Source organism: Mobula hypostoma, chromosome 15 (assembly GCF_963921235.1).
Source record: "Mobula hypostoma chromosome 15, sMobHyp1.1, whole genome shotgun sequence".
In the NCBI taxonomy this organism is placed as follows: Eukaryota; Metazoa; Chordata; class Chondrichthyes; order Myliobatiformes; family Myliobatidae; genus Mobula; species Mobula hypostoma.
The window spans coordinates 2,885,160-2,912,766 of record NC_086111.1 but is presented as its reverse complement, the minus strand read 5'-3'; the positions used below and the strand labels follow the sequence as shown (position 1 = coordinate 2,912,766).

The following is a 27,607-nucleotide window of genomic DNA, read 5'->3' as shown; positions in this document are numbered from 1 at the left end:
AACTGTTCCTGAACTTGGAGGTGTGGGGCGTAAGGCTTCTGTACCCTCCTGCTTGATGATAGTCGTGAGCTGCTTTCGTTTTGACTTTTTCTGTAACGTTGGATTGTTCTGTACGGTTTAATGAATTTTTGGTGCGATATTTTTCTCTCCCATTATGCTGACAAAAATGTCACTAAATATTGAACTTCTTCGTTTAGAAAATATTATTTTAATGTATTACACTTTTATCCGTTCACAAATCAAAATAGAAAATGCTGAAAACGCGCAGCAAGTCAGGTAGTGGACAAAAGCAATAAGAGTTAATAATTCAAGTTGACACGGGGTGAACAAGGCAAAGAGAGCAGAGATTCCTCAAGGATGACATTCCAGAAAGTAGCAGCAAATTCAACAGAAACAATCAGCTGGAGGAAGTCAGTAGGTCGAGCGGGGGGAGGGGGCAAGGAAGGAAACCTGGTGCAGGATTTTGACTAGAAACATTCACATTATTTTCCTCCCACAGATACTGCTGAGCTCCCCAGCAGACTGTCTGGTTCCTCAGACTCCAGCATCCAGACTCCTGAATGTGTATCTTCAACAAACTTGACTTCCACTTAACTTTCACAGATTGATGACTACATTTCTCTACTCTACTGTCGGATTTTGTAAATAAAACATGCGGGAGTCGTTCATGTTCTCAACAAAAGCTGCAAACCGAAAGCAGAGACTTTAGACGTCATTACGTCAGTTACCGTCTCTTAAAGTAAACAACTACTCAGTGATGGTGTTTGTGAATTATGTAGAACAGTTTCCAAAACGAACAATATCTGTCGCCCTACACCACAATAAATAAATGAACTTTAGGAACGGTCTGGGGTCATAGCAGGCAGCATATCACCGTACACTGTCAACGTTCAGCCGGTTGTGGCGTCATCAGAATGCGACAAGGGGGGGTTCAGCGAGCAGCATGCCGATGACGTCAGCGGGCTGGCAGCGTGGACATCTCCAGAGAGCTTCAGTCTTTACAGGTATCCTGAGATACTTTTTAACTTAGAAAAACTCGACTTGTTCTCGTTCTCTTTCTGTCACGCATATTGAACGGTGTGCTGACTGACTGCATTTACTTCCCTCCGCTCGCAGGTATATAAGCCTGGGTAGACTGCAGTTCACAATGGATGCCTTGACCCTTGCTGCGAAAGACAAGTACATACAGAGTTTAGGAAGCAAAGTATGTGCCGTCCAGAGCCAGGAGGCACGAAATCGAAAGTTTGGTAAGCATGTATTTGCGAAGTTATATTAAGGTATTCAGTAGCAAATGATGGGAAGAGAAAACAAACTTATAGCCAAAGAAACACAAGAGATTGCAGATGCTCGAATGTGGAGCAACAACCAAGATTCCGGAACGAAATAAATAAAAGTAGGTGGTATTTATGGAGGAAAATAGTCGAGTAAGTTCTCCACAGGTGCTCCCTGATAAATAATTTATTGTCGCCAAACAATTGATACTAGAACATCACAGCGATATCTGATTCTGCGCTTCCCACTCCCTGGAGTACAAATCAATAGTAAATATTACAAATTTAAATTATAAATCATAAATAGAAAATGGAAAGTAAGGTAGTGCAAAAAAACCGAGAGGCAGGTCCGGATATTTGGAGGATATGGCCCAGATCCGGGTCAGGATCCGTTCAGCAGTCTTATCACAGTTGGAAAGAAGCTGTTCCCAAATCTGGCCATACGGGTCTTCAAGCTCCTGAGCCTTCTCCCGGAGGGAAGAGGGATGAAAAGTGTGTTGGCTGGGTGGGTCGTGTCCTTGATTATCCTGGCAGCACTGCTCCGACAGCGTGCGGTGTAAAGTGAGTCCACGGACGGAAGATTGGTTTGTGTGATATGCTGGGCTGCGTTCACGATCTTCTGCAGCTTTTTCTGATCTTGGACAGGACAACTTCCATACCAGGTTGTGATGTACCCTAGAAGAATGCTTTCTACGGTGCATCTATAAAAATTAGTGAGGATTTTAGGGGACAGGCCAAATTTCTTTAGTTTCCTCAGGAAGTAAAGGCGCTAGTGGGCCTTCTTGGCAGTGAACTCTGCTTGGTTGGTCCAAGTCAGGTCATTTGTGATATTGACCCCGAAGAACTTAAAGCTTTTGACCTGTTCCACTTGCGCACCACCGAAGTGAATTGGGTCGTGCGGTCCGCTACTCCTTCTGAAGTCAACAACCAATTCCTTCGTCTTGCTGACGTTGAGGGATAGGTTATTGTCTTCGCACCATGCTACCAGGTTCTTAATTTCCTCTCTGTACTCAAACTCATCATTACCCGAGATACAGCCTACAACTGTTGTGTCATCAGCAAACCTATATATTGAGTTTGATGGAAACTTGGCTACACAATCATGGTGTACAGTGAGTACAGCAGGGGGCTGAGTACACAGCCTTGTGGGGCACCGGTGCTCAGAGTGATTGTAGAGGAGAACTGTCCCCTATTTTTACAGCCTGGGTCCTGTCTGTGAGGAAGTTGAAGATCCAGCTGCAGATCTGAGTGCTAAGACCCAGGTTCCGGAGCTCAGGAATCAGTTTATTTGGAATGATGGTATTAAAGGCGGAGCTGCAGTCAATGAAAAGGAGCCTTACGTATGCATCTTTATTCTCCAGGTGTTCTAAGGAGGAATGTAGGGCCAGAGAGATGGCATCTGCCGTCTCTGGCCCTACTGAGTGACTTAAGCATCTATAAGCTTACAGCCAGTGTTTTCAAAAAGAAGGAATCTTAGGTTAAAGTAAATTGCATTTTTTTTTTGGCCTTCCTGCCTATACTGATGTGCCCAACAATTACTCATCTAGTTCCATTGATCCACACCTGGATCATAGCTCTCGCGATACGTCTCTCATCCATGTACTTATCCACTGGACTAGACATGCCCAGACATCGTTCCTGATGAAGATGGCAGAGTTTGTCATTGAAACGTTGGTTATAATCCATACCTGTACCTGGCTTGAAGCCTGAGAAGGATTTAGTGTTTTGTTTGGTGGTATACGTGTGTACCATTGAATGACAATAAAATGAACTAGAAAAATCATGTTGGATGTGCTGGATTGCAAAATGTGCAAGTTAATCGGTTTGGGTTTTAAAACAGAAAATTAGACTGAAGAAGAAGCTGGAAAATGGAACTGTTTGTGTCGGGGAATTGTTTCCTTGCTGAAAGAGCAGTTAGTTTTGGGGAATTTGCTCTTCAGAAGTATATATTCGGATAGATGTTGGTGTTTCAGGGACTGGATATCATCTTCCAGTGTTCTAGCACTTCTTTGAAATTAGCTTCTGTTGACTTGACAGAGTTTGAGATCTAATCTACAGAAATGTCCGGGTGATATTGTTAATCATTGTGTTGTTGATTCCACAAAGTTCAAGTCCTATTTCACTTGCGTTTCCATTTCAGTTCCTAAAAGAGATGGATTCGCAAATGCAGCACAAACTAAGAAGAAGAAAAGAAAAAAGCAGCAGAATAAGGAGAAAAAAATGTTTCAGTCAGTGAATGCGGAACAACCCAAAACTGCTCAAACTGAAACAAAACAGAACAAAACCCACCAAAGACCAAGAGGTGTGAGAACCCTAACATTGAGTAATATATTCCTATTCACCCCAGATAGATATTTTTGTCCACAGAAAAGTTTATACTCTGCACCAATTATAAATCACAACTTCTGATTTGCTTTTAGTGGTCACCAATATGGACATGACTTCATTTTCAACAGTAAATATTCTACGTCAGAGACTGCATGAAAAAATTCAAGAAAGCCAAGGGCAGGTATGATATTTTGAAATGCCTTAAATTTTACTGAAGGATGGGAGTGGGAGCAGAACCTTTTGATGTTTGTTTAATAATAGCTCTAATTAAACTACAACTGGGATTGCAAAATTACAGCCATAAGGAAAGAAAGGTGGCTGCCTGTTTTGGGATTGGAAGCCTGTCTGTGTGGGGGGTGGATGGCAAAGGGGCTTGTTTGGCTGCTGTTGTCTTCTGTTGATGCTGCTTGTGTTCTCAATATTCTTGGCATGTTACATTGGCATTGGAATTTGTGGCAATACTTACGGTCTGTCCCCAGCACATCATTGGGTGTGTTGGTTGTTAATGCAAAAGATGCAGTTCACAGTATGCTTTGAGAGAGATGTGTTGCAAGATAGAAACATAGAAACATAGAAAATAGGTGCAGGAGTAGGCCATTCGGCCCTTCGAGCCTGCACCGCCATTTATTATGATCATGGCTGATCATCCAACTCAGAACCCCGCCCCAGCCTTCCCTCCATACCCCCTGACCCCCATAGCCACAAGGGCCATATCTAACTCCCTCTTGAATATAGCCAATGAACTGGCCTCAACTGTTTCCTGTGGCAGAGAATTCCACAGATTCACCACTCTCTGTGTGAAGAAGTTTTTCCTAATCTCGGTCCTAAAAGGCTTCCCCTTTATCCTCAAACTGTGACCCCTCGTTCTGGACTTCCCCAACATCGGGAACAATCTTCCTGCATCTAGCCTGTCCAATCCCTTTAGAATTTTATACGTTTCAATAAGATCCCCCCTCAATCTTCTAAATTCCAACGAGTACAGGCCCAGTTCATCCAGTCTTTCTTCATATGAAAGACCTGTTCATATGAATCTCACGGTACTATAAGCTGATATATATCTACTTTGATAATAAATTTAATTAGAATTTTGATAAATAAGATTGGATAAACTAGGAAAATCAAAATTTGCATGTGCTGGAAGTTTGAAATATAAGTAGACAGTGCTGGAAAAACTTGACACCTCAAGTGCCATCTGTAATATTTCATGTCAAACCAGGGAAAGAGGGAAAGTGATTTACTTTTCAGTGGCAGAGAAGGTGGGGGAAGAGAATATCTGACAGCGTGAGACCAAGTAAGTTGATGTAACAGTTAGGATCAGACTATGCTGCTTTTTCTGTACGATGCTTTGCAAGGCTGTAGAACGTAGCCAGCAGACTGGTCTTTACCAATAGAAAAAGACAAGCTGAGCAAAAAATGAAAGGCAGAAATGTCTGGTTCTGATACAGACAGAAATAGTAATGATGAAGTTTAAGGGTGTTGGGGAAGTAAGAAATGATTCTCTGATTCTGGTAAATAGTGGGTTAAAATTAGGTGCCAGCTTGTGTATGCTCTGTTCTCTGAAAAGTTGGAGAGACTGTCCTTGACTGGCGGGGGGGGGGGAAGAAATCTGCCTTGTGTTTTTTTTAAACAACTCACAGCTGAGTGAACCCTTTGAGAATGATCTGTGGGCTGTATTCACACATGCTGCATACATCATGCCTTATGAATTCACATATTGATCTATGTTCCTACCTCTTGTCTATTCAAGTTTTACTGATAAGGCAAGAATTTGTCTGTAATTAAAACCCATGATTTAGTGTACTCTCTTATCTAATTAATTAAGTTTGCTCTAACTGACTTGGCGCGAATATCATGGTAACTAAGTGTTCTTTGTCTGTTAGTCCTATAAATTGTAGCATTCCAGCTTATTAAATCAGAAGCTCGTTTGAACCGCCAGGGAGACAGCTAGAAACTCTGTCTCCTTGATGTTCGGCTTCGAGTTTTCTCGCCGGCTGAGCTCGAACAATAAACTGGTGAAGAGGTTAAAGTAAAGACTTGTGTGTGGTGTGATTATTTGGTCTGGCAAAATTTAAGTTTACAGTAATCTATCTAATGTTGGAGAATTCAGTATTAGAATCAGGTGTAATATCACCGGCATATGTCATGAAATTTGCTAACCGTGCCAGCAGTACAATGCAATAGATGATGGTATAGGAAAATAAATACTAATTACAATAAGTATGTGTGTATATTGAATAGTTAAATTTAAAATACTGCAAAAACAAATAATTTTTTAAAAGTGATGTGGTGTTCATGTGTTCAATGCCCATTTAGGAATCAAATGATGGGGGGGAGGTGTTCCTGAATTATTGAGTGTGTGCTTTCAGGCTCCTGTACCTCCTTCCTGATGGTAACAGTGAGAAGAGGGCATGTCCTGGGTTATGGGCGTCCTTGGTGACAGATGGTGGCAGTGTAAAGGGGGCATGTCCTGGGTTATGGGCGCCCTTGGTGGCAGTATAAAGAGGGCATGTCCTGGGTTATGGGCGTCCTTGGTGACAGATGGTGGCAGTGTAAAGGGGGCATGTCCTGGGTTATGGGCGTCCTTGGTGACAGATGGTGGCAGTGTAAAGGGGGCATGTCCTGGGTTATGGGCGTCCTTGGTGACAGATGGTGGCAGTGTAAAGGGGGCATGTCCTGGGTTATGGGGGCCCTTAATGATGGATGCCACTTTTCTGAGGCACCGCTTCTTGAAAATGGCTTGGATTCTATGAAGACTATTACCTACGATGGACCTGACTAATTTTACGACTTTCTGTAGCTTCTTTCGATCCTGGGACTGATGCAACCTGTCAGAATGATCTCCACAGTACATCTGTAGAAGTTTTTGAGTGTTTTAGGTGACAAACCAAATCTCAAATCCTAATGAAATATAGCCGCTGTCTTGCCTTTTTTATAGTTGCTTCGATATGTTGGGACCAGGTTAGGTTCTCAGAGATCTTGACACCAAGGAACTTAAAATTGCTCATTCTCTCCACTTTTGATCCCTCTATGAGGATTGGTTTGTGTTCCCTCGTCCTACCCTTTCTGAAGTCCACAATCTGTTCTTTGGTCTTACTGACATAGAGTGCCACCACTCAACTAGCTGGTGTATCTCGCTCCTGTACGCACTCTCATTTCCATCTGAGATTCTGCCAACGTCATCAGCAAATTTAATTTATAGATGGCATTTGAGCTATGCCTAGCCACACAGTCATGGGTATAGAGACAGTAGAGCAGTGGGCTAGGCACACATCCCTGAGGTGAGCCAGTGTTGATAGTCAGCAAGGAGGAGATATTACTACCAATCCGCAGAGATTGTGGTCTTCCGCTTTGGAATTTGAGAATACTATTGCAGAAGGAGTTGCAGAGGCCCAGGTTCTGTAGCTTATTGATCAGGACTGTAGGAATGATGCTATTAAATGCCGAGCTATAGTCAATGAACAGCATCCTGACATAGGTGTTTGTATTGTCTAGGTGATCTAAGGGCAGAAGGCTGCAATGGGCCAGGACAAAAGATGTAGTGTTGTTGCTGAAGCTTGTAATTGGACCTTGTAATTGTGCAGGAGGACACAGACAGAAGGGTTGGAGTTGAATAGTGAGTTAAAGTGGTAGGTAGTCAGAAGCTCAGGATTACCCTGTGGATTGAATGCAGATGCACCCAATCTTTCTCCGAGTTTCTCCAATGCAGCAGAAGCCACATTACAAACACAGAAAAGCATAGTACTAATTTGAGAGAAGAGTAAGTGAACGGCTTCATGTGGAAGTACTTGTTAGGTCCCTGGATAGTGTTATGTAACCGGCAACAATAAATATTAATCAAGACTGGTTTTATAAAACAACCGAACATTTATTATGCGATACAGACAGATAGAGTTCTTAAAGCGATAACTTTGAAAGTCCAACAGTTTTACACATTCAATTGGGAGAGACTTCTCTGGAGAACAATTTCTTCACCGACGCACTTTTACTGCCGGTGCTGTCCACAGGATTCCCGATGCCAAAAATAAACAGTTTAAATCAACTGACCTTAAATTCCTTTTCGAGAGAGACCCTTTGTGCATGAACTCATTGCGCTATTGCAAGAGTTATCTCAATGCAGGTTCTCTTCAACCAAGACTCAATAAGGTCGATCCTTTATTAAACTGCCAAACGATGCCGACTTCTCTCGATCCTTCACTTCGATGAATTCTTCACTCTCCCTTCAAAACTGTCGGAATTGAGTAAATTGGCACTTCCAGCCACAAATTTCTAGTCCAAATGCAATATCTTGTAAGAGAACGCACCTTCCGTTTTAAAAATGAAACTGCGTCACAAAAACAAACACGCAATAGAAACGGAGGCACAACACGTTCTACCTGGAAATCTACAAACTCAAAAACCCACTGCTTCACCTGAGTCGACCCTTATATAGTCACGGGGCACATGTCATCACGTGACCTCACATCGGCGGGAAGATCACATCAGGTGACCTCCAAAAGACCATTACAGCATTCTCACACAAACAGATCTCCTTGAGCATGTAACACCTCCCTCCAAAAAAAAAAAAAATTTTTGGTCTCTTGAAGAACAAAAATTTAACAATTTATACAAAAAAAATACAAAGGTATAAAATTTACGAAATACACAATATATACAATCTTTCAGCCCTTTACAAACTAATGTACAGTAAGAGTGTTACAAATAATAAAATGTCACTCCAAAAAAAAACAAATTTTCATTGTACATTTAACATCTAGACAAACTGTCAGCGATCACATTGTCTTTACCCTTGAAATGAGTGATCAAAATATTGTACTCCTGTAACATTAAACTGGATTATTAAATTGGAGTTTAATTTCCTTAACCCTTTTCCTTAACAGTCACAATAGCAACTTCTCTTTCATAATACGGTTTTATCATATTTATATGACAGAGCTGTGTTGTCTTTCTCCTATCTGGGGTTTTTACCACATAATCCACCTCATTTACTTTAGATTTAATTTCATAAGGACCATGGAATTTTGCTTGTGATGGGTTCGTTTGCACTGGGAAAAGAACGGACACCTTATCTCCAGGCTTAAATGACCTCATCCTAGCTTCCTTATCATACCATGTCTTCATCTTCTCGAGCTAACTTTAAATTTTCCTTAGCCAAACTACAAGCTTTGTACAATCTGTCTTTAAATTTCAAAACATAATCTAACAAACTAGTGTGTACTTCTTTATTAATCCACTGTTCCTTCAACAAAGCCAAAGGTCCTCGAACTCTATGTCCAAATACAAGTTCAAAAGGACTAAAACCTAATGATTCTTGTACTGCCTCCCTGACTGCAAAAAGTAGTAAATGTATACCTTCATCCCAATCCTTTTCATTTTCTACACAATATGTCCTGATCATAGTTTTTAGTGTAGAATGAAATCTCTCCAAGGCTCCATGTGATTCTGGATGATAGGCTGAGGAAATAATCTGCTTTGGTCCCAGTTTATAAGCTATCTGCTGAAACAACCCAGACATACAATCAGATCAAGGAAGTAATTTTATTTCCTTAGGCAACCCAAAATAAGTGAAGAATTTTATAAGAGCTTTTGTCACAGTTTTGGCTGTTATATTCCTAAGAGGTACTGCCTCTGGAAACCTAGACGCTGTGCACATAATAGTTAATAAATATTGATGTCCAGTTTTAGTTTTTGGCAAAGGACCTGCACAGTCTACAATGATTTTTGAAAACGGCTCACCAAATACAGGAATTGGTTGTAGTGGAGCCACTGGAGTAACCTGATTAGGTTTACCAACAATTTGACATGTATGACACGTTCTACAAAATGTTGCCACATCTTGTCTTAAACCAGGCCAATAAAAATGTTTAGAAACTTTGTTCATAGTTTTCTTTACCCCTAAATGACCACCCAAAGGAATACTATGAGCCATAGTCAAAATCTCATTTTGGTAAATTTTAGGAACAACAACCTGATGATTAACTTCCCATTCCTCACTAGTGGGAATTGTAGGCGATCTCCACTTTCTCATTAATACCTCCTTTTCAAAATAATACCCAACTGGTGCTTTTCCAATTTCACTATCTGGAAGAGCTTGTTCTTTTAATTTAACTAACTCAGAATCCCTACCCTGCTCTGTTATCATCTCCTTCCAAGATAAAGACAAATCTTCCTAATTAGACTTACCACCAAAATCCTGATCAAATAAGGTAGGTAAGAAAGTTTCTGATACATCCTCAAAATTCGAATCTTGATTTGAACTGTCATGGGTAACAACCACATCCTTTACATCTGTCTTTTTAGCCATAGCTCTTGTTACAACACAGGAAGAATCTGTGTTAGAATCCCTCTGTGGTTCCTCAAAATTTGAATTTATTGTCAAATGCACTTTAGGAAAAACTTGTCCACCTGCTAAGTCATTCCCTAACAAAAGAGAAACATCGTTCACAGGTAAACTGGATTGTAGTCCTACTTTAACAACCCTTGTAACTAATCCTGACCTTAAATTTACTCTATGTAATTGTACTGGCATAAGGGCACTCCCTACTCCTCTTATATAATTTACCTCACCAGTGTCAGACTCATCACTACACTATCTAATATTAGTGATTGTGAAGCTCCAGTATCTCTTAAGTATCCTTATTGGTACTGCATTGGATCCTTCTTTCAAGGATACAAATCCTTCTGTTATAAAAGCCTCATATCCCTTCTTAACTTGGTCAGACTCTGACACATCTTCATTAATATTTTCTAAACCCTGTGGTTTTCCAGGTTTTCCAATATGCTGCACACAAGCATCTGGGGCCACTTCTTTCTCTTTCCGTTTCAATCGGAAGCAGTTAGCCACTACATGTCCAGGTTTCTTACAATAATGACAAATAATACCAAAATGTCTTTCCTTCACATGTCTCCCTTCATCCTTACTTTTCTCACTAACTTCAGATTTAATTTCTGATTTACCTTGACTCTCTGTGCTAGTTTTCCTTTTAAAAAATTTACCTGGAGAAAATTTACTCTTGTGAATTAAAACATACTCATCAGCCAATTTAGCAATCTCCTGCAATGTAGCAGTGTCCCGTTCATTTAAGTATGTTCTCACTTCAACAGGAATGCTTCTTTTAAATTCCTCCTGCAAAATCAGCTCTTTTAATTTATTATACTCCCCATTCACATTTTTAGAGGAAACCCATCTCTCAAAACACACAGATTTCTCAATAGGCAAATTCCACATAAGTTTTTTCCACCGATTTCTTTAAACTTCTAAGTCTTTCTCTATACGCTTCCGGAACCATCTCATATGCTTTTAATATATTCTCTTTAACAATATCATAATCCAGTGCTTGCTCAGCATTTAAAGCTGTATAAACTTGTTGTGCCTTGCCTTTAATTACACTTCGTAACATCACTGGCCATTGGTCCTTCAGCCACTTTTAAACTCAGAGCAACTGTTTCAAAATGTTGGAAATATGTGTCCACATCAGCTTCATTAAATGAAGGATTCAAAATAATCTCACAACTCGCAATAAATTGTTTTGTAGAACCAGAAGACTGATTCCCAGACCTTATTTTCTCCATCTCTAGCTCAAATTTCCTTTGGCTTTCAGCTTCTCTTTCTTTCATTTCTACTTTAAATCTTTCAATCTTTAACTGTTCAAGATGCAACTGCATTTCCAGATTATTCATTGGAAACTTCTCTAACACCTCCTCCTCAAAATATTCCAAATTAATATAATGTTCAGCAATTTTTCTTTGTATGAAAGCCTTGGTAGAATTTCTCGTAATCCCTTTAATATCCAACTTCTTAGCAATCTCCAATTCCACAGGTTTTCTCGCATTCTCTAAAAATTCTGAGTCAGGCGTCTTCAAAAACTCATTAATATTCATTGTTGCCGAATACAACACACACACCAATCAAACCAAAAAAATCGGGTATTCCCTTTTCCAAATCAAAATGGCAATTACCAGCACTTAAACTCAAAATCGGAACATCTCCCGCGAGCCCCTACAGATTATGTTACGTAACCGGCAACAATGAATATTAATGGAGACTGGTTTTATAAAAACAACCGAACATTTATTAAACACGTATAAACAATAGGGAAAAAACAAAGGAAAACTTTAACCGGAGGTTAACAGGTATGCAGCCGTTCATCAACTCCATTCGGCTCTGGTTCTTAAAGCATTAAATGCGAAAACAGTTCTTAAAGCGATACAGTCAGATAGAGTTCTTAAAGCGATAACTTCGAAAGTCCAACAGTTTTACACATTCAATTGGGAGAGACTTCTCTGGAGAACGATTTCTTCACCGACGCACCTTTACTGCCGGTTCTGTGTGCAGGATTCCCGATGCCGAAAATAAACAGTTTAAATCAACTGACCTTAAATTCCTTTTCGAGAGAGAGACTTTGTGCATGAACTCATTGCGCTATTGCAAGAGTTATCTCAATGCAGGTTCTCTTCAACCAAGACTCAATAAGGTCGATCCTTTATTAAACTGCCAAACAATGCCGACTTCTCTCGGTCCTTCACTTCGATGAATTCTTCACTCTCCCTTCAAAACTGTCGCAATTGAGTAAATTGGCACTTCCAGCCACAAATCCAGTCCAAGTGCAGTATCTTGTAAGAGAACGCACCTTCCGTTTTAAAAATGAAACTGCGTCACAAAAACAAACACGCAACAGAAACGGAGGCACAACACGTTCTACCTGGAAATCTACAAACTCAAAAACCCACTGCTTCACCTGAATCGACCCTTATATAGTCACGGGGCACGCGTCATCACGCGACCTCACATCGGCGGGAAGATCACATCAGGTGACCTCCAAAAGACCATTACAGCATTCTCACACAAAACAAACAGATCTCCTTGAGCATGTAACAATAGTAGGAAGAGGAATGAAAGAACAGGCATTGGACCTTTTCCAATTGCATGGAAACATGGCGTACAGTGGTGAGCAGCGACAGAGGAGCGTGCGAAGAAGTCACAAAGGATGCAATCCCTTCAAACTGCTGAAAGGAGTTAGATATTTTCCTGAACATTCAGTCCGCTCACCATTCAACAAGTATCCATGCCCTCTCTAGACACCTCCAGTGATCAGTTACCACAACCTTCCGGGATGGAGAAATCCAGTGATTCGCCAGCCTCTGCGAAGAGAGATTCCTGCTCACTTGGAACTTCCTCACTCAGCGTGTGGAGTGAGCTGCCACTAGAAGTTGTAGTTGTAACATTTAAGAAAAGTTTGGATAACTATATGGATGAGAGAGGCATGGCGGGGGTGGGGGGTGTTGGATGAAATCGGGAGTAGGCAGGTGACCAGGTCAGCATGGCGTAAGTGAGCTGAAGTGTGTGTGTGTGTCTCATTGCAGCTAGCAGAGAAGTGTAAGATGATCCATTGTGGAAACTGGAGTTGAAGGTAAGGACCTAGTTAAGTTGAAAAGCTATAATGGAATGAATTGGCACTGAAGGATTGAAAGTACTTATTTTTTAGTTGAAAACTGAGCAATTTTAAGTATTGGGTCACGTAAGTGATTTAAGCCAATGATTACTCAAAGATGTCCATTTATTACCTTTTCCCTTTTATTAAGAGATTTGTTTCTTGCTTCTTTTCAGGGCAACCAAAAAGGTTTGTCGTCTGAAGAAGTGGAGAAGAAACGTCTGCGGAGAAAGCAGGAGAGGGAAAGGAAGAAACGGAAAAGGAAGGAATTACAGATGAAGAAAGAGGAGAATATTGTTCAGGAGAGCAATGTGGTAACAACTGAGAATGGAGAGAAGAAAGACAAAACTGAGAAAGTAGAAACTGAGATAATCTTCAACAAAGTGGAAGTGACTAGTGAAGCAATTAAAGACAAGAAAGAGAAGAAGAAAGAGAAGAAAAGGAGCATTAAAGGTGGCATTACACCTTTGACTGGCAGAAACTACAAACAACTTTTGTCTAGGCTGGAGGCCCATAAGAATAAGATTGAAGAATTAAAAAGTAAAGATGAAAATAAAGCAAAGCAAGTAGAAACAAAAATGAAGTGGACGAACATTCTGTACAAAGCTGAAGGTCTGAAAATTAAGGACAATGAAGAAATGTTAAAGGCTTCATTGAAAAGAAAGGAAAAACTCAAATCACAGCGACAGAAACGCTGGGAAAAGCGAACCGAGCATGTTGTTGAGAAGATGCAGCAACGCCAAGATAGAAGGAAAACAAACTTAAAGAGAAAGAAAGAGGCTGCAATAGAGCGAAGGAAAAACAAGGCAAGAAAGAAGGGGCGTATACTTCCTGAAGATTTGAAAAAAGTAAATCTTTGAGTAGGATAGCTAAATTTTAATGTGCACAGAAATGTAAGAAGTGTAATATACTAATCCCACAGCATTTCAAATCTCAAATTTTTTAGTAGTGCTGTGTACACAGCAACTTTTGTTCCATACTGTTTCACCTTGTATGAAAGGAAGGACTCGATGTTTTTTTTCTGAAGAACTTTACTTTTTAATTAAGGTTAATTTTTTGGGTAGCCAACATCCTTGGGATTGTCCTCCAAAAAAGAGTCAGTATTTTATGGGGAGTGCAGAACAGTTGAAAATTAACATGCTGCCTTGAATGGGAAGTTCATTTTCTTCCCCAGTTTATCATTGAACAATAAATTAATTCTTGCTCACTGTAGTAAGCACAACTGATAATGAGATTGTGGTTTTATTTTTAAAAAGTGAATCCTAAGTTGGCACATTGTGAAATTTCTCTGCATTTAAATGTAATTTGTAACTTGTTCAAGAAGACATGAAAAGCAAAATAAAGTTTCTAATGTAGTTAATTGTTTTATTTTAATTTAGTAAGTTGCTACCTTAAACTGGTGCCATATTTTAAAGTCTTAAAATGTTCATATTATTTTTACTTTATTGTCGCCAAACAATTGATACTAGGGCCAGAGAGATGGCATCTGCCGTTTAATTTAGAAGATGGAATCTTTTGGGAGAGAAAAAGACATTACCTCTCAGAATTACTTCCAAAAGCATTTACATTTCAGATCTTCCTGTGGATCAGACCAGAGCATGTAGAAAAAAAATAACATATTCAGCTGAATTTGTTGTCTAATGTGTCTGTGATAGGAAGTTATTACCTGTGGAACAGCCAAAACACCGAAACATTAACTGTTAACCACAGCCACCAGTTATCTTGCCCACACTGCACCAGAATATGTGGATCCCAGATCGGCCTCTACAGCCACCCGAGGACACTAGACAACCCTTGTGGAGAACATCATACTTGGCTCAAGTGATTGCAACTCTACACTTACATCAAATCCCATGTCGATATTATAAAGGCATGTGGAGTATTTTTCTGGCATCCCCTAATGATGACTCAGTTTTTAATGTATTGACTTCTGTATTTGGTTTCATATTGCTCCAATTGTCTTATTTTGTTACTAGTTTTGCTTCTATAATGGACATGCGTTTATGTCAGCTCATAAGCTTAAAAACAGAAACAGAAAACCTACAGCACAATACGGGCCCTTTGGCCCACAAAGCTGTGCCGAACATGTCCTTACCTTAGAAATTACCTAGCTTATCCCCAATATTTTCACTCCTTAACAAATTTAGCCAGCTTTCCAGATACAAACTTAATTTACATAAGAGCGAACTCTTTCCAATAAACGGAGAAGCACAAATATCAGAATTTCATAACCTCCGTTTTAAAGTAGTAAATAATCAATTTACTTACCTTGGCCTTACAGTAACTAGGAATTATAAGCGTCTTTTTGGAGAAAATTTCACATCTTTTAAACCATACAAAACAGAGTCTAGTACAGTGGTCACCCCTGTCTATGTCTCTGATAGGTTGAATTAATGTTAAAATGTTATCTTTCCTAAATTTTTATACTTATTTCATTCTTTACCAATTTTTATTTCTAAAGCTTTTTTTGACTGGTTAGATTCTATTATTTCGTCCTATCTATGGAAGGGCAAATGCTCCAGACTAAATAAAGCTCACCTTCAAAAACCCAAAACGATAGGTGGTATAGCCTTGCCCAATTTTCGTTTATATTACTGGGCAGCTAACATACATTGTCTTATCTTTTGGTCTTACTTTTATAGTCAGTCTAACTGCTCAATATGGATGGCAATGGAGTTGAACTCTTACACAAATCTCTCCATTCCCACACTTCTTGGATCCGCACTTCCTTGCTCTCTGCCTAAGTCAATTGTTAATCCTGTCATCAGACACACTCTGAGAATATGGGCTCAGTTCAGAAAATTATAATGGTCTTCACGGTTTCTCTCTCTAGTCCTGTAATCATCTTTTTCAGCCTTCTAAGCAGGATTTCACATTTTAAGACTGGCACAGAAAGGGCATTAGGTGCTTTGAAGATCTTTTCATAGACAATCGCTTTGCAACTTCTGAAAAACTGTAAAGTTCAACCTTCCCAACACTCATTTCTTCAGATATCTCTAAATTAGACATTTTATCAACCCTTTAATACCAAACTTTACTGAGGTACCCGGTAAGAATGTTGTGGACTTGTTTCTTCGTATGAACCCATAGGGTAAAGGTTTAATATCCACTATTGGAGATAAGTTAGCAATTTTGAGGCGAGCCCCCTTTGACAAAGTTAAAACTGCCTGGGAGCATGAATTAAATTTTCCTTTGTCTGACGAGGTTTGGGATTCAATTATCAAGTCAGTTAATTCAACTTCTTTATGTGCTTGCCACTGCCTTTTACAGTTCAAAGTTGTACACAGGGCTCGTATGCCTAAAACTAAATTATCGCAGTTCTATCCTGATATTAGTCCCTGTTGTGACAGTGTAAAAGGGGTGAGGCTTCCCTTATTCATATGTACTGGGCTTGTCCTAGCTTGGAGAAATGTCTTTTTAACTTATCCCATATACTTAATTGCTATTTGGAACCTAACCCTCTGATTGCTCTTTTTGGCACCTCGGGAGAAGTTGACATGCATCTGAGTCCGACTAAAGATCGTACATTGTCTTTTGCCCCTCTCTTGGCCAGACATGCAGTCCTGCTTAGGTGGAGAGATGTTGCCCCACCCACTCATGCTCAATGGCTTAGAGACATTATGTCCTGCTTAGACCTTGAAAAGATTCATTATTCATTTCTAAATTTGGACATAAAGTTCCAAAAGGTGTGGGGAAGTTTTCTTGAATATTTTTATAATTCCCGTTTAGATTAAGGGTTTATTCCTCCTTTTTTCTCTTTTGCATTTAAATCCCTTACTTCCAACTTCTTTCGGTTAAGACTTTAGGTTTTTTTTTGCTCAGGTAGTAGGCAATATACCTTTTTATAAATACAGCTCTGTGTTGATAAAAGTTACGATATATAGAAAAGTTGATCAGAAGATTGGCTTGATGTTGAGTAGTAGGAGGGTGGGGTGGGTTGGTAACTAACTTTTTGACGATTTTACTATGGGTGCTTTTCCTTAACTGTTATGAATTGTACATTTGATATGTTTGTTTTGCACTATAAACCTTTTTTTAAATTGTTTTTGCTGCATTGTAGAAACTCAAACAAATTAATAAAAAAAAGTTACCTGGGGTTACCCATAGCCCTCTGTTTTTTCTAAATGTATCCAAATTCTGTGTCCAAATGTTATGGAAACATGACAAAAGAGCTTTGGCTTTGGGCATTTAGTAAAATAGCTCTGCCAGAAAGTAAGCTGGTGAATGACAAAACTCTGTTTAAAAGTTCTGATCAAAATCTCTTTAATTGTTTAATCAGTAGTTAGGTTCATAGATAACTTGTATCAATAGGGTGAGGTGGACTAATAAAAGCCATGAAAGTCTTATCTAGGGGGGCACGGTTCTGAGAGCACGTTCCATAGTTCACCAAACATCAGGGAAGTGTGCACATATCTTTGTATAAGTGGTGCAGAATGAGGTGTAGTTAGAAAAAGTACAATTCAGGAATCCTAAATGAAGAGATAGCTATTCAGAACATATTCATGACACATTAATTGCATGAGGATTAGAAAGAAAGATTGATGAAAGTTAATTATAGAAAATTTAACTGATTTGTCTCAGTTCATAATTCTTAAACTTTATCCTATTCAAGAAACAAAGGCAAGGTTTTAAATGAGGAAAAGTGGGAAATCTAATGAATAAGTAAAGGTGGCAGTGTGTTAAAATCAGAACTTTCACCTTAGCTGTATTTTTTCTTGAGTTGAGAAGCTTTTATGTATTTATAAAGGAAAATTGCAGATTATCTGCTGTGATGCCAAACTGAGATGAGTGCGAAGTTGCTAATTTTACCTTAATGTCCACAAATGTAACAAATGCCTTTCATCTTTGATGATGTTGCATAGTTAAGCAGCCTTTTTCCTTATTTAAGTAATATCTGATGTTTGCCTCAGTCATCTGCAGGAGACTGATCTTCAATGCATAGTAACCTTAAGGGAAATCTGCAAGTTATGAATCAAAAGAATGCAAATGCCAACATAGTTTGATTAGTTCACATGGCTGTTGTCATGCTGGAAATTTTATTGCAACATGGCAGAACATTTCTCAAATTGTTTGTCAGTAAATTTCTAAGGTGACCCTTTTTAAATCCTTGCTCTCCTCCATTATGATTAACCATATCTTAATCCTGCATGCAGTTAATGAAACATGTTGCCAAGTATGTGAAAATCTGCTTTTACTGTTAAAGTAAGTTATCCTCTATTTTAACAGTTATGTGTCTCATCTAATTCATTTCAGATTGCTTGGTTACTTTATTCCTAACATTGTTAGAGTTCCTTGAGGGGGTAATAAATTGAATATAAGAAAATAGGAGCACATATAGGCTACTTGCCTCCAAGTTTTCCCTGCTATTCAATATCATAATGGTTGATCAATAATGGCCTCAATTCTTCTGTGCCAGTTACCCATAACCCTCAATTCATTTCAAATAGTCCTCTATCTCCACCTTAAATACATCTAACAATCTGGTCTCTTTGGTGCAAGAGAATTCTGGAGATACACTACCTCAGAGAAAAAAATTATCCAAGCAGTTTTAAATGATCAACAACTTATTTTGTAGCTATTCTCTCTTGGTCATAATTTCAACTTTTACCCTGTCATATGTTCTTAGGACCTTATATGTTTGAATAAGGTCACTACTTATTCTTTTAAACTCCAAGGATCTCTTGTGCATCTACTCTCAGAAATTAGTCCGGTGAATCTCCTTTGGACTTCCTGCAATACAGTATTGTTTTTTATTTAGGTATGGGGACCAACACTGTTCACAATTTTCTAAACGTAGTCTGGCCAACACTGTACAACTAACAAAATGTCCCTGTTCTTAGAGCATCAATTCCTTTGCAATAGAAGTCAACATGTTATTTGTCGTTTTATTTAAGGTTCAAAGGAAATTTGTTACAAAAGTACAAAGTATGTCATACAGTACGTATATGTCCGAGATTCATTCTCTTACAGGCATTCACAGTTAATACAAAAAAAAACACAAAAGAATAAATGAAAAACTGCACACAACAAAGATGGACAACCATAGATTGTGCAAATACAGAAACGAAAAAGAAAGTCATATATATTGAGAAAATGATTTGTAGAATCCTTGAAAGTAAGTCCACAGGTTATAGAATCAGTTCAATGTTGGGATGAATAAAGTTACTGTTTGGTTCAAGTGCCTGATGGTTGAGTGATTATAACTTCCTGAACTTGGTTCCTATCCCCTTAGCAATGTAGTAATAAGAATTAATTGTTCATGTGTGTAGCATGGGACCTTAGGCTCCTGTACGTCCTTCCCATTAGCAGCTGTGAGAAGAGAGTATGGCCTGGATGGTCACCAGATCTGCTGCTAACCTTTGGAGATCCATGCATTGGAACACCTAGATCCCTCTGAACTTCATTCATAAGCAGTCTCCTTCCATTGAAATCACATTCAGCTGTTGATTTACCAAAACATATGACCACACGCTTGCCCACATTAAAATCTATTTGCAAGGCTTTTAACACACTCCTTCTATTTCTATCCCAATGCAGAATAATGATGTCTCAGCATGAACTTCCACCTACTCTAATATCATCAGCAAACTTGGAAACCTTCCACTTTGTTGCCTCCTCCACATCATTAGTTCAAATAGGAAACAACTGGGGACCAAGAACCAAGAACCAAACTCTGGGGACTCCAGTAATTATATGCCCCCCCCCCCCCCGCTCAACCTGAAAAGCACTCTTCATTCTAACTCTGGAATTCTCTACCCAACAATGGAGTCATTGAATATATTGATACCATGGTAGCGTGTCAGTTAACGTGGCACCATTACAGAGTTCGGAGTTCAATTCTGGTGCTGTCTGTGTAGCGTCTGTATGTCTTCCCTGTGGAATGCATGGGTTTTCTCTGGGTCCTTCGATTTTCTCCCACGGTCCAAAGGTGTATTGGATAGCTTAATTGGCCATTATAAATTGTCCCATGATTAAATTAGGGTTAATTAGTTTTGTCAGAGGTTGCTGGGTAAGCTTAGAGGGCCAGAAGTCGCCACTCTGTGCTGTATGGCTAAATAAATAAATATTCAGGCAAGATGTTTACAGCCACTTCCAAGCACTATGGGGCTAAAGTGGATAGTGGTCCTGAAGCCAGGTTGTATTGGCTATGATCTTAATGCATGGCAGAACAATCTTAAGGGGGCAAATAGCCCGTACGTGCTCCTGTTTCTAACGTTTTTTTGATCAATTGTGTTTCACACCTTAAAATACTTTAACGTATTTTATTCATTTCAATACCTTTTGTGGTGTTTTTAAAACATTTTTCAGTTTGGTGCATAGCAATTATAAATATAAATCAAAGCAAAATTGGTGGAGCAGAATTGCCGAAAGAAGGATACAACAAAGGGTTAAACATATGTTTTTAAATCTCTTGAGATTGCTTCAGTAGTGAGTGTGTTTCATTATTAACAGAGGTTCAAATAAAGCTACAAGCCAGTGGGGGTAGAATTACTGTTCTTCAAAATGACGCAGATGTTATTTTATCTTTTGCTGTTGTCTCTTCCAACATTAATATCAGCACATTTTGTAATAACAGAATCAGAAGACCCTGTGGTAATGTAAAACTAATAAAAATTATTACAGCTAACTTGGCTATATTTGTACTATGACTAATATAGATTTATTTTCGTAAGTAGGTTGGGTCTGGGAGTCTTTCAACAAGCCTTCAGCCGTTAAAAGTGTTACTGAAGAAGGTACAATATGTCTTCTGTGGAAACATAATATTCTATGTAAAAATATTTTTATGCATTTTAATTCTCAGCTTCAAACTTATGATGTTGACTCAAACAAATTAGGAAATTATTAATATAGGCAGTAGTTAAGAACAAAATCAATGCCACCAACACTTCATCATAGAAAATTAGTTTCTTCTTGCACCAGAAGACTTTTCCTCTTATATTGTAGCTTATATCGCGACAAGCAGAGTTCCTGTCCCTTTAGCTTTGTAGTAATAAGAATTGACCATGTGTGTAGCCATTCCTTCTTTTGATAGTTGATTGAAGATCTAATTAATTAGGTGTGACTTGAGTTTCATTCACAGATTAAAACATCATTGATAGCCCGGATTTTAACTAATTTTACGCACAATCATAATATTGCTTATCATTTCTTGTTTCCTTTTGTATGAATCTGTTGCATGTGAGGCAGAACAAAATTGCTTTTACTTCTCAACAGCCAATGTTCTAATATATACTCCTTTGGTTTTAGAAAAGAAGCATAAGGAGACTGATATACGAAGTAGGTATTCCTTGATAAATCTTTTAACCAACAGTACAATAGATTGATTCCTGTAATGGCAGCTTTGTCATATGAAATGCTATTAAGCACTCTGAAATTATTCTCTCAAGCTTAGATGAATGAAAGGTGATCTAAATGAAACATAAAATTCTTACAGAGCTGGGCGAGAAAGAAGTAGTGATGATGTTTCCCCCAGTTGGGGTGATGAGAACAAGGCTTGAAATAAGAGGCCATGAAAGGGGAGATTAGAAAATATTTCTTCATCCAGAGGGTGGAAAATCTCTAGAAATTTTTATCCGAAAGGGCTGTGGTCACTTAGTTGCAAAGTACACTCAAGATGGCCAGTGGTGTTCCTCAGGGGTCAGTATTGGGACCACTACTTTTCACATTGTTTGTCAATGATTTGGATAGTGGAGTAGATGGCTTTGTGGCAAAGTTTGAGGATGATACGAAGATAGATGGAGGGGTAGGTCGTTCTGAGGAACAATGCGATTGCAGCAGGACATAGACAAATTTGAAGAATGTGCAAAAAACTGGCAGATGGATACAGTATTGGGAGATGTATGATAATGCATTTTGGTAAAAGGAACAATAGTGCAGACTATTATCTAAATGGGGGGAAGGTTCAAACATCAGAGGTGCAGAGGGACTTAGGAGTCTTCGTGCAAGACTCCTAGAAACCTAATTTACAGGTTGAGTCTGTGGTAAAGAAGGCAAATGCAATATTGGCATTTATTTCAAGGGGAATAGAATATAAAAGCAAAGAGATAATGCTAAGCCTTTATAAGGCACCAGTCAGGCCGCATTTGGAGTATTGTCAAGAATTTTGGGCCCCATATCTCAAGAATATATTGCCATTGCAGAGAGTCCAGAGGAGGTTCACAAGAAAGATTCCAGGAATGAATGGGGTTAACATTTGAGGAATGTTTGGCAACTTTGGGCCTCTCCTCACTGGAATTTAGAAGAATGCATGGGGATCTCAATGAAACCTAGCAAATGTTGAAAGGATTAGATAGGGTGGATGTGGAGAGGATGCTTCCTATGTTGGGGGTATCCAGAACTAGAAGGCACAGTCTCAAAACTGAGGGGCGATCTTTTAGAACAGAGGTAAGGAGAATTTTTTTTAGCCAGAGAGTAGTGAATCTTTGGAATGCTCTTCCATAGACTACGTTGGAGGCCAAGTCTGTAGGTTTATTTAAGGCAGAAGTTGATCATTGCCTGATCGGTCAGGGCATCAAAGGATATGGCAAGAAGGCAGGTGTATGGGGCTGAGTGGGATCCGGGATCAGCCATGATGAAATGGTGGAGCAGACTGATAGGCTGAATTCTGCTCCTACGTCTTATAGTCCATGGTCTAAGATTTTTTTAAAAATAATAGTTTTTAAGATATTAAGATAATCAAGGAATATTCAGTCAGCACAGGAAAATGGTGCAGAGGAAAAGATCAGGATAATTATATTGAAAACTAGAGCAAGTACAAGCACTTGAAAGGTCATCTGCTTTTATTTTGTTCTTATTTGTCCTTTCTACCAGTGTAATTAGTGTAAAAAAAAACTGTTGATTCTATGGAGTTTAATCCTTTGACAATAGTCCTGGAGCAATACTGCACAAATACAGGCCCTTCAGCCCAATGAGTCCATACTGACCATGGTGCCCACTCAGCTAGTCGCAATTTCCTGCGTTTGGCCTATATTCCTAAAAGACCTGCACCCTCTATGGATCTATCCTAGTTTTTCTTATATTATTGTATGCATTTCAACAGCTTCCTCTGGCAGCTCATTACATATACTCACCACGCTCTGTTGTCCTCGGCTCCTTTTTAGCTCTTTCCCCTTTCTTCTTAAAAATATATCCTGTAGTTTTGAGCTCCCTTACTCAGGGAAAATATACTCTAATACTCGTCCTTAACTAAGCCTCTCATGATTACTTAATTAATTAGTAATTGATTGAGATACAGTGCAGAGTAGACAGTTCTGGCCTTTCGAGCCACGCTGCCCAGCAAACTCTGATTTAATCCTAGCCTAATCATGGGAAAATTGACAACGACCAATTACCCTACCAACCTGCCAACCTTTGGACTGTGGGAGGAAACAGGAACACTCGGAGGAAACCCACTGGGAGCATGTACAAACTGCTTACAGGCAGTGGTGGGAATTGAACCTGAATCACCCGTACTGTAAAGCATTGTGCTAACCACTACACTACCATACCACGCTTGTTCTCCTATGTTTCAAGAAACAAAGACCCAGTGAAGACCTAGCCAGGCTAACCCTTCCCTATAACTTTGGCTCTCTAATGCTGACAACATCCTCATAAAGCTCTGCAGTCTTTCCAGCTTAACAACACCTTTTGTACACAGAGGCAATGTGTAGTAAGGCGAGACTGCTGATAGGGCAGAATTTCCCTATCAACACGATGAGGTGCAACATACAAGGTGGACAAAATCAAAAGGGGTGAATATAGAGCTGGAGGTGTTGTATCTGAATGCACACAGTATATGGAATAAGGCAGATGAACTTGCAGCACAGTTGCAGATTGGCAGGTATGATGTTGTCGGCATCACTGAATCGTGGCTAAAAACTTATAGCTGGTATCTTAACGTCCACGGATACACTTTGTATTGAAAGAATAGGCAGGAAGGCCTTAGTAAAAATTGAAATCAAATCATTAGGAAAAGGTGACATAGGGTTGGAAGGTGCAGCATCATTGTAGATAGAGCTGAGGCACTGCAAGGGTAAAAAGACCTGAATGGGAGTTGTATACAGACCCCCAAACAGAAGTAAGGATGTGGCCTACAAATTATAAAGGGAGATAGAAAAGACATGCCAAAAGGGCAATGTTACAACAGTCATAGGGAGTTCAATGTGCAGTTAGATTGGGAAAATCAGGTTGGTGCTGAATGACAGGAGGAGGGATTTCTAGGGCGCCTACGAGATGTCTTTTTAGAGCAGCTCATGGTTGAGCCCACTGGAGGACCAGCTGTTCTGGATCGGGGGTTGTGCAATGAACATGAATTGATTAGAGAGCTTAAGGTAAAAGAACCCTTAGGGGAAAGTGATCACAACATTATCAAATTCACCCTGAAATTTGAGAAGGAGAAGCTAAAGTCAGATGTATCAGTACTACAGTGGAGTAAGGGGAATTACAGAGGCATGAGAGAGGAGTTGACCAGAATTGATTGAAAAAGCACACGGTATTGGGGGTAAGGTATTGAGGTGGATAGACTATTGGTTGGCAGACAGGAAGCAAAGAGTGGGAATAAATGGGACCTTTTCAGAATGGCAGGCAGTGACTAGTGGGGTACCGCAAGGCTCAGTGCTGAGACCCCAGTTGTTTACAATATATATTAATGACTTGGATGAGGGAATTAAATGCAGCATCTCCAAGTTTGCGGATGACACGAAGCTGGGTGGCAGTGTTAGCTGTGAGGAGGATGCTAAGAGGATGCAGAGTGACTTGGATAGGTTAGGTGAATGGGCAAATTCATGGCGGATGCAATTTAATGTGGATAAATGTGAGGTTATCCACTTTGGTGGCAAGAACAGAAAAGCAGATTATTATCTGAATGGTGGCCGATTAGGAAAAGGGGAGGTGCAACGAGACCTGGGTGTCATTATACACCAGTCATTGAAAGTGGGCATGCAGGTACAGCAGGCGGTGAAAAAGGTGAATGGTATGCTGGCATTCATTGCAAGAGGATTTGAGTACAGGAGCAGGGAGGTACTACTGCAGTTGTACAAGGCCTTAGTGAGACCACACCTGGAGTATTGTGTGCAGTTTTGGTCCCCTAATCTGAGGAAAGACATTCTTGCCATAGAGAGAGTACAAAGAAGGTTCACCAGATTGATTCCTGGGATGGCAGGACTTTCATATGATGAAAGACTGGATTGACTAGGCTTATACTCGTTGGAATTTAGAAGATTGAGGGGGGGATCTTATTGAAATGTATAAAATTCTAAAGGGATTGGACAGGCTAGATGTAGGAAGATTGTTCCCGATGTTGGGGAGGTACAGAACGAGGGGTCACAGTTTGAGGATAAAGGGGAAGCCTTTTAGGACCGAGATTAGGAAAAACTTCTTCACACAGAGAGTGGTGAATCCGTGGAATTCTCTGCCACAGGAAACAGTTGAGGCCAGTTCATTGGCTATATTTAAGAGGGAGTTAGATATGGCCCTTGTGGCTAAAGGGATCAGGGGGTATGGAGGGAAGGCAGGTACAGGGTTCTGAGTTGGATGATCAGCCATGATCATATGGAATGGTGGTGCAGGCTCGAAGGGCCGAATGGCCTACTCCTGCACCTATTTTCTATGTTTCTATGATGATAATTGGAATTAAGTGAGCTTTCTTGGTGGCAGTTTTTAACCTCTGCTATTTAATTACCCGGTAACTTAGTATGGAAAAGAAAACTGCATCCAAAAAGTGTTCTGCTTCAGTCTTCCAACTGTTAAGATCTGAAATCAAAATTCTGAATCTGAAATCAAGATGAAAATTTTTATTGCCTTTGTATGAACATTAATTTCTCAACAGCTGAGGGAGGTCTGAGTGAGGGAATATTTACTGGAGAAGGAAGTCATAGTTACGAGCGGTTTATTTAGGCTATGAGGATGTTCAGTGGTTAAGACAGTTTAGGTCTAGACAGCATTCCAACCTAAATTGTCAGAGCAGTGTTCTGGATTGTCTATTGTGGCTTATGCAAAATGAAATTGGTATCCAAGTCTATTGCAGATAGGAGAGCCTTCCTACCAATCTATTGCATGTAATAATTGGGTTGATTTTCTTTTACATCTTTTGTTGCATGACAGTTGGTATCTGAGATGCATTGTGGTTGGATTTCGTGGCACAACATAGAACATAAATGTTGCAACTTTACAAAGCACTGGTGAGACCTCAGTTGGAGTACAATGTGAACTTCCGTTTGCCACGTGGTAGGAAGATGTGCTTTTGCTGGGTGCAGAGCAGATTCGTCAGTACGTTGCCTGGATTGGATGACTTTAGTTAATGTTGAGATTGGACGGGCTGTGCTTTTTTTAAAACTGGTTAAAGAATGATTTGATAGTGGTACGTAAACCTATAAGAGGCACAGATAGTGTTGATAGTCGGAATCTTTCTTCCCCATTGTAGAAGTATCAAAAGCAAGAGGGAACATGTCTGAGGTGAGAGGAAGGAGTTTAAAAGGGGAATTGAGGAGAACATTTTTTAAATATAGAGATTTATGGATAATTGGTACTGACTGCCGGAGAAGGTGATTCCATCAATTATCACATTAGAGTCATTTAGATAAACATTTAAGTAAGTGAGGCCTATGAAGATACAGACATAGTGCAGGCAAATGGAATTCATGTAGATGGGCAAAAGGTCAGCATAATATCTCAGGCCAAAGTGCCCATATCTGTATCTATGCTGTAGAACACCATCATTATGACTCTTTAAGGTCTTCAGCTAGAAAGTCTTTTTACAGGTTCACTTGAGAACAGTAAGTATGATATAAAAAGATACACATTGGGAGCAAGTATGAATGAATCTTTATAAACATCTTTATTCATAATAGAACAATACATTGTAATTCCTCATTTCCAATTGTATTTCCTTTATTTCTTCAGGATCGTGGAAATGTTGAAGTCTATAGCTTGAAGATTGATTCAAAAGTTACATCTCGATTTGCTCACAATGTCATAACAAGCCGAGTTATAAACCGGGCATCTAGATCCAGGGAGGCAGTCTTTGAAGTTGAACTGCCCAAGACTGCTTTCATCACTAACTTTACCATGTGGGTGCCTGCTACAACCTCCCAATTGGCAGAGTTCAAAAGGAGCTAATTCTTATACCCATTTTTTAGTTTTGATTAATGGTAGCTAATATAAACTCCCTTTCTTTCAGGAACATAGTGGCCGATGGCCTTCTGACAAAACACAATGATGTGGATCTCCTGTCACCAATCTTAATGCCTTTCACACTTTTGGGTGTAGATCGCCATGTGTAGTTCATGTGTTTTTGTCAACAGAAGCTAAAACCATCTAGATGAAGTTGTAATTTCTCACTTTCAGTTTGCCTCTTGTGGTTGTGAACTATGGAAACAATTGTAGGTGTGTGAGAACTCCTGTTCACACCGTCTTTTCATTTGTGATTACTGTGGGTAATCAGAAACCTGAAACCTGTCATGAGTTGAGCTGTGAAATCTGTATCTAGTTAAAACAGCACGTTCAGACTGTTCTGAACAAGGCCATAGTCTTCCATAGGCTACAAGCTCCCAGCTTGCGCAGAGCCCATACATATGAACTGCTGTTGGGAGGACTGACAGAATG

At 39.5% G+C, this 27,607-nt stretch overlaps 2 protein-coding genes across 2 annotated transcripts in view; both read left to right on the top strand.

Moving 5' to 3' along the window:
• Positions 1-901: 901 nt before the first annotated feature.
• surf6 (surfeit 6) lies at positions 902-17,117 on the top strand. The gene is made up of 5 exons (XM_063068350.1): positions 902-1,004; positions 1,117-1,247; positions 3,412-3,573; positions 3,692-3,780; positions 13,204-17,117. Exons 2-5 carry the CDS (start codon positions 1,148-1,150, stop codon positions 13,885-13,887), a joined length of 1,035 nt encoding a protein of 344 aa, XP_062924420.1. The 5' UTR covers positions 902-1,004; positions 1,117-1,147; the 3' UTR covers positions 13,888-17,117.
• A 3,378-nt stretch (positions 17,118-20,495) lies between these two features.
• LOC134356646 (inter-alpha-trypsin inhibitor heavy chain H3-like) overlaps positions 20,496-27,607 on the top strand; it is an 85,081-nt gene continuing 77,969 nt past the window's right edge. The window contains exons 1-4 of the mRNA XM_063067618.1: positions 20,496-20,620; positions 20,704-20,760; positions 21,275-21,304; positions 26,906-27,072. Of these exons, the coding sequence (XP_062923688.1) occupies positions 20,531-20,620; positions 20,704-20,760; positions 21,275-21,304; positions 26,906-27,072 (344 nt within the window). The 5' untranslated portion in view covers positions 20,496-20,530. The remainder of the gene's footprint in view (positions 20,621-20,703; positions 20,761-21,274; positions 21,305-26,905; positions 27,073-27,607) is intronic.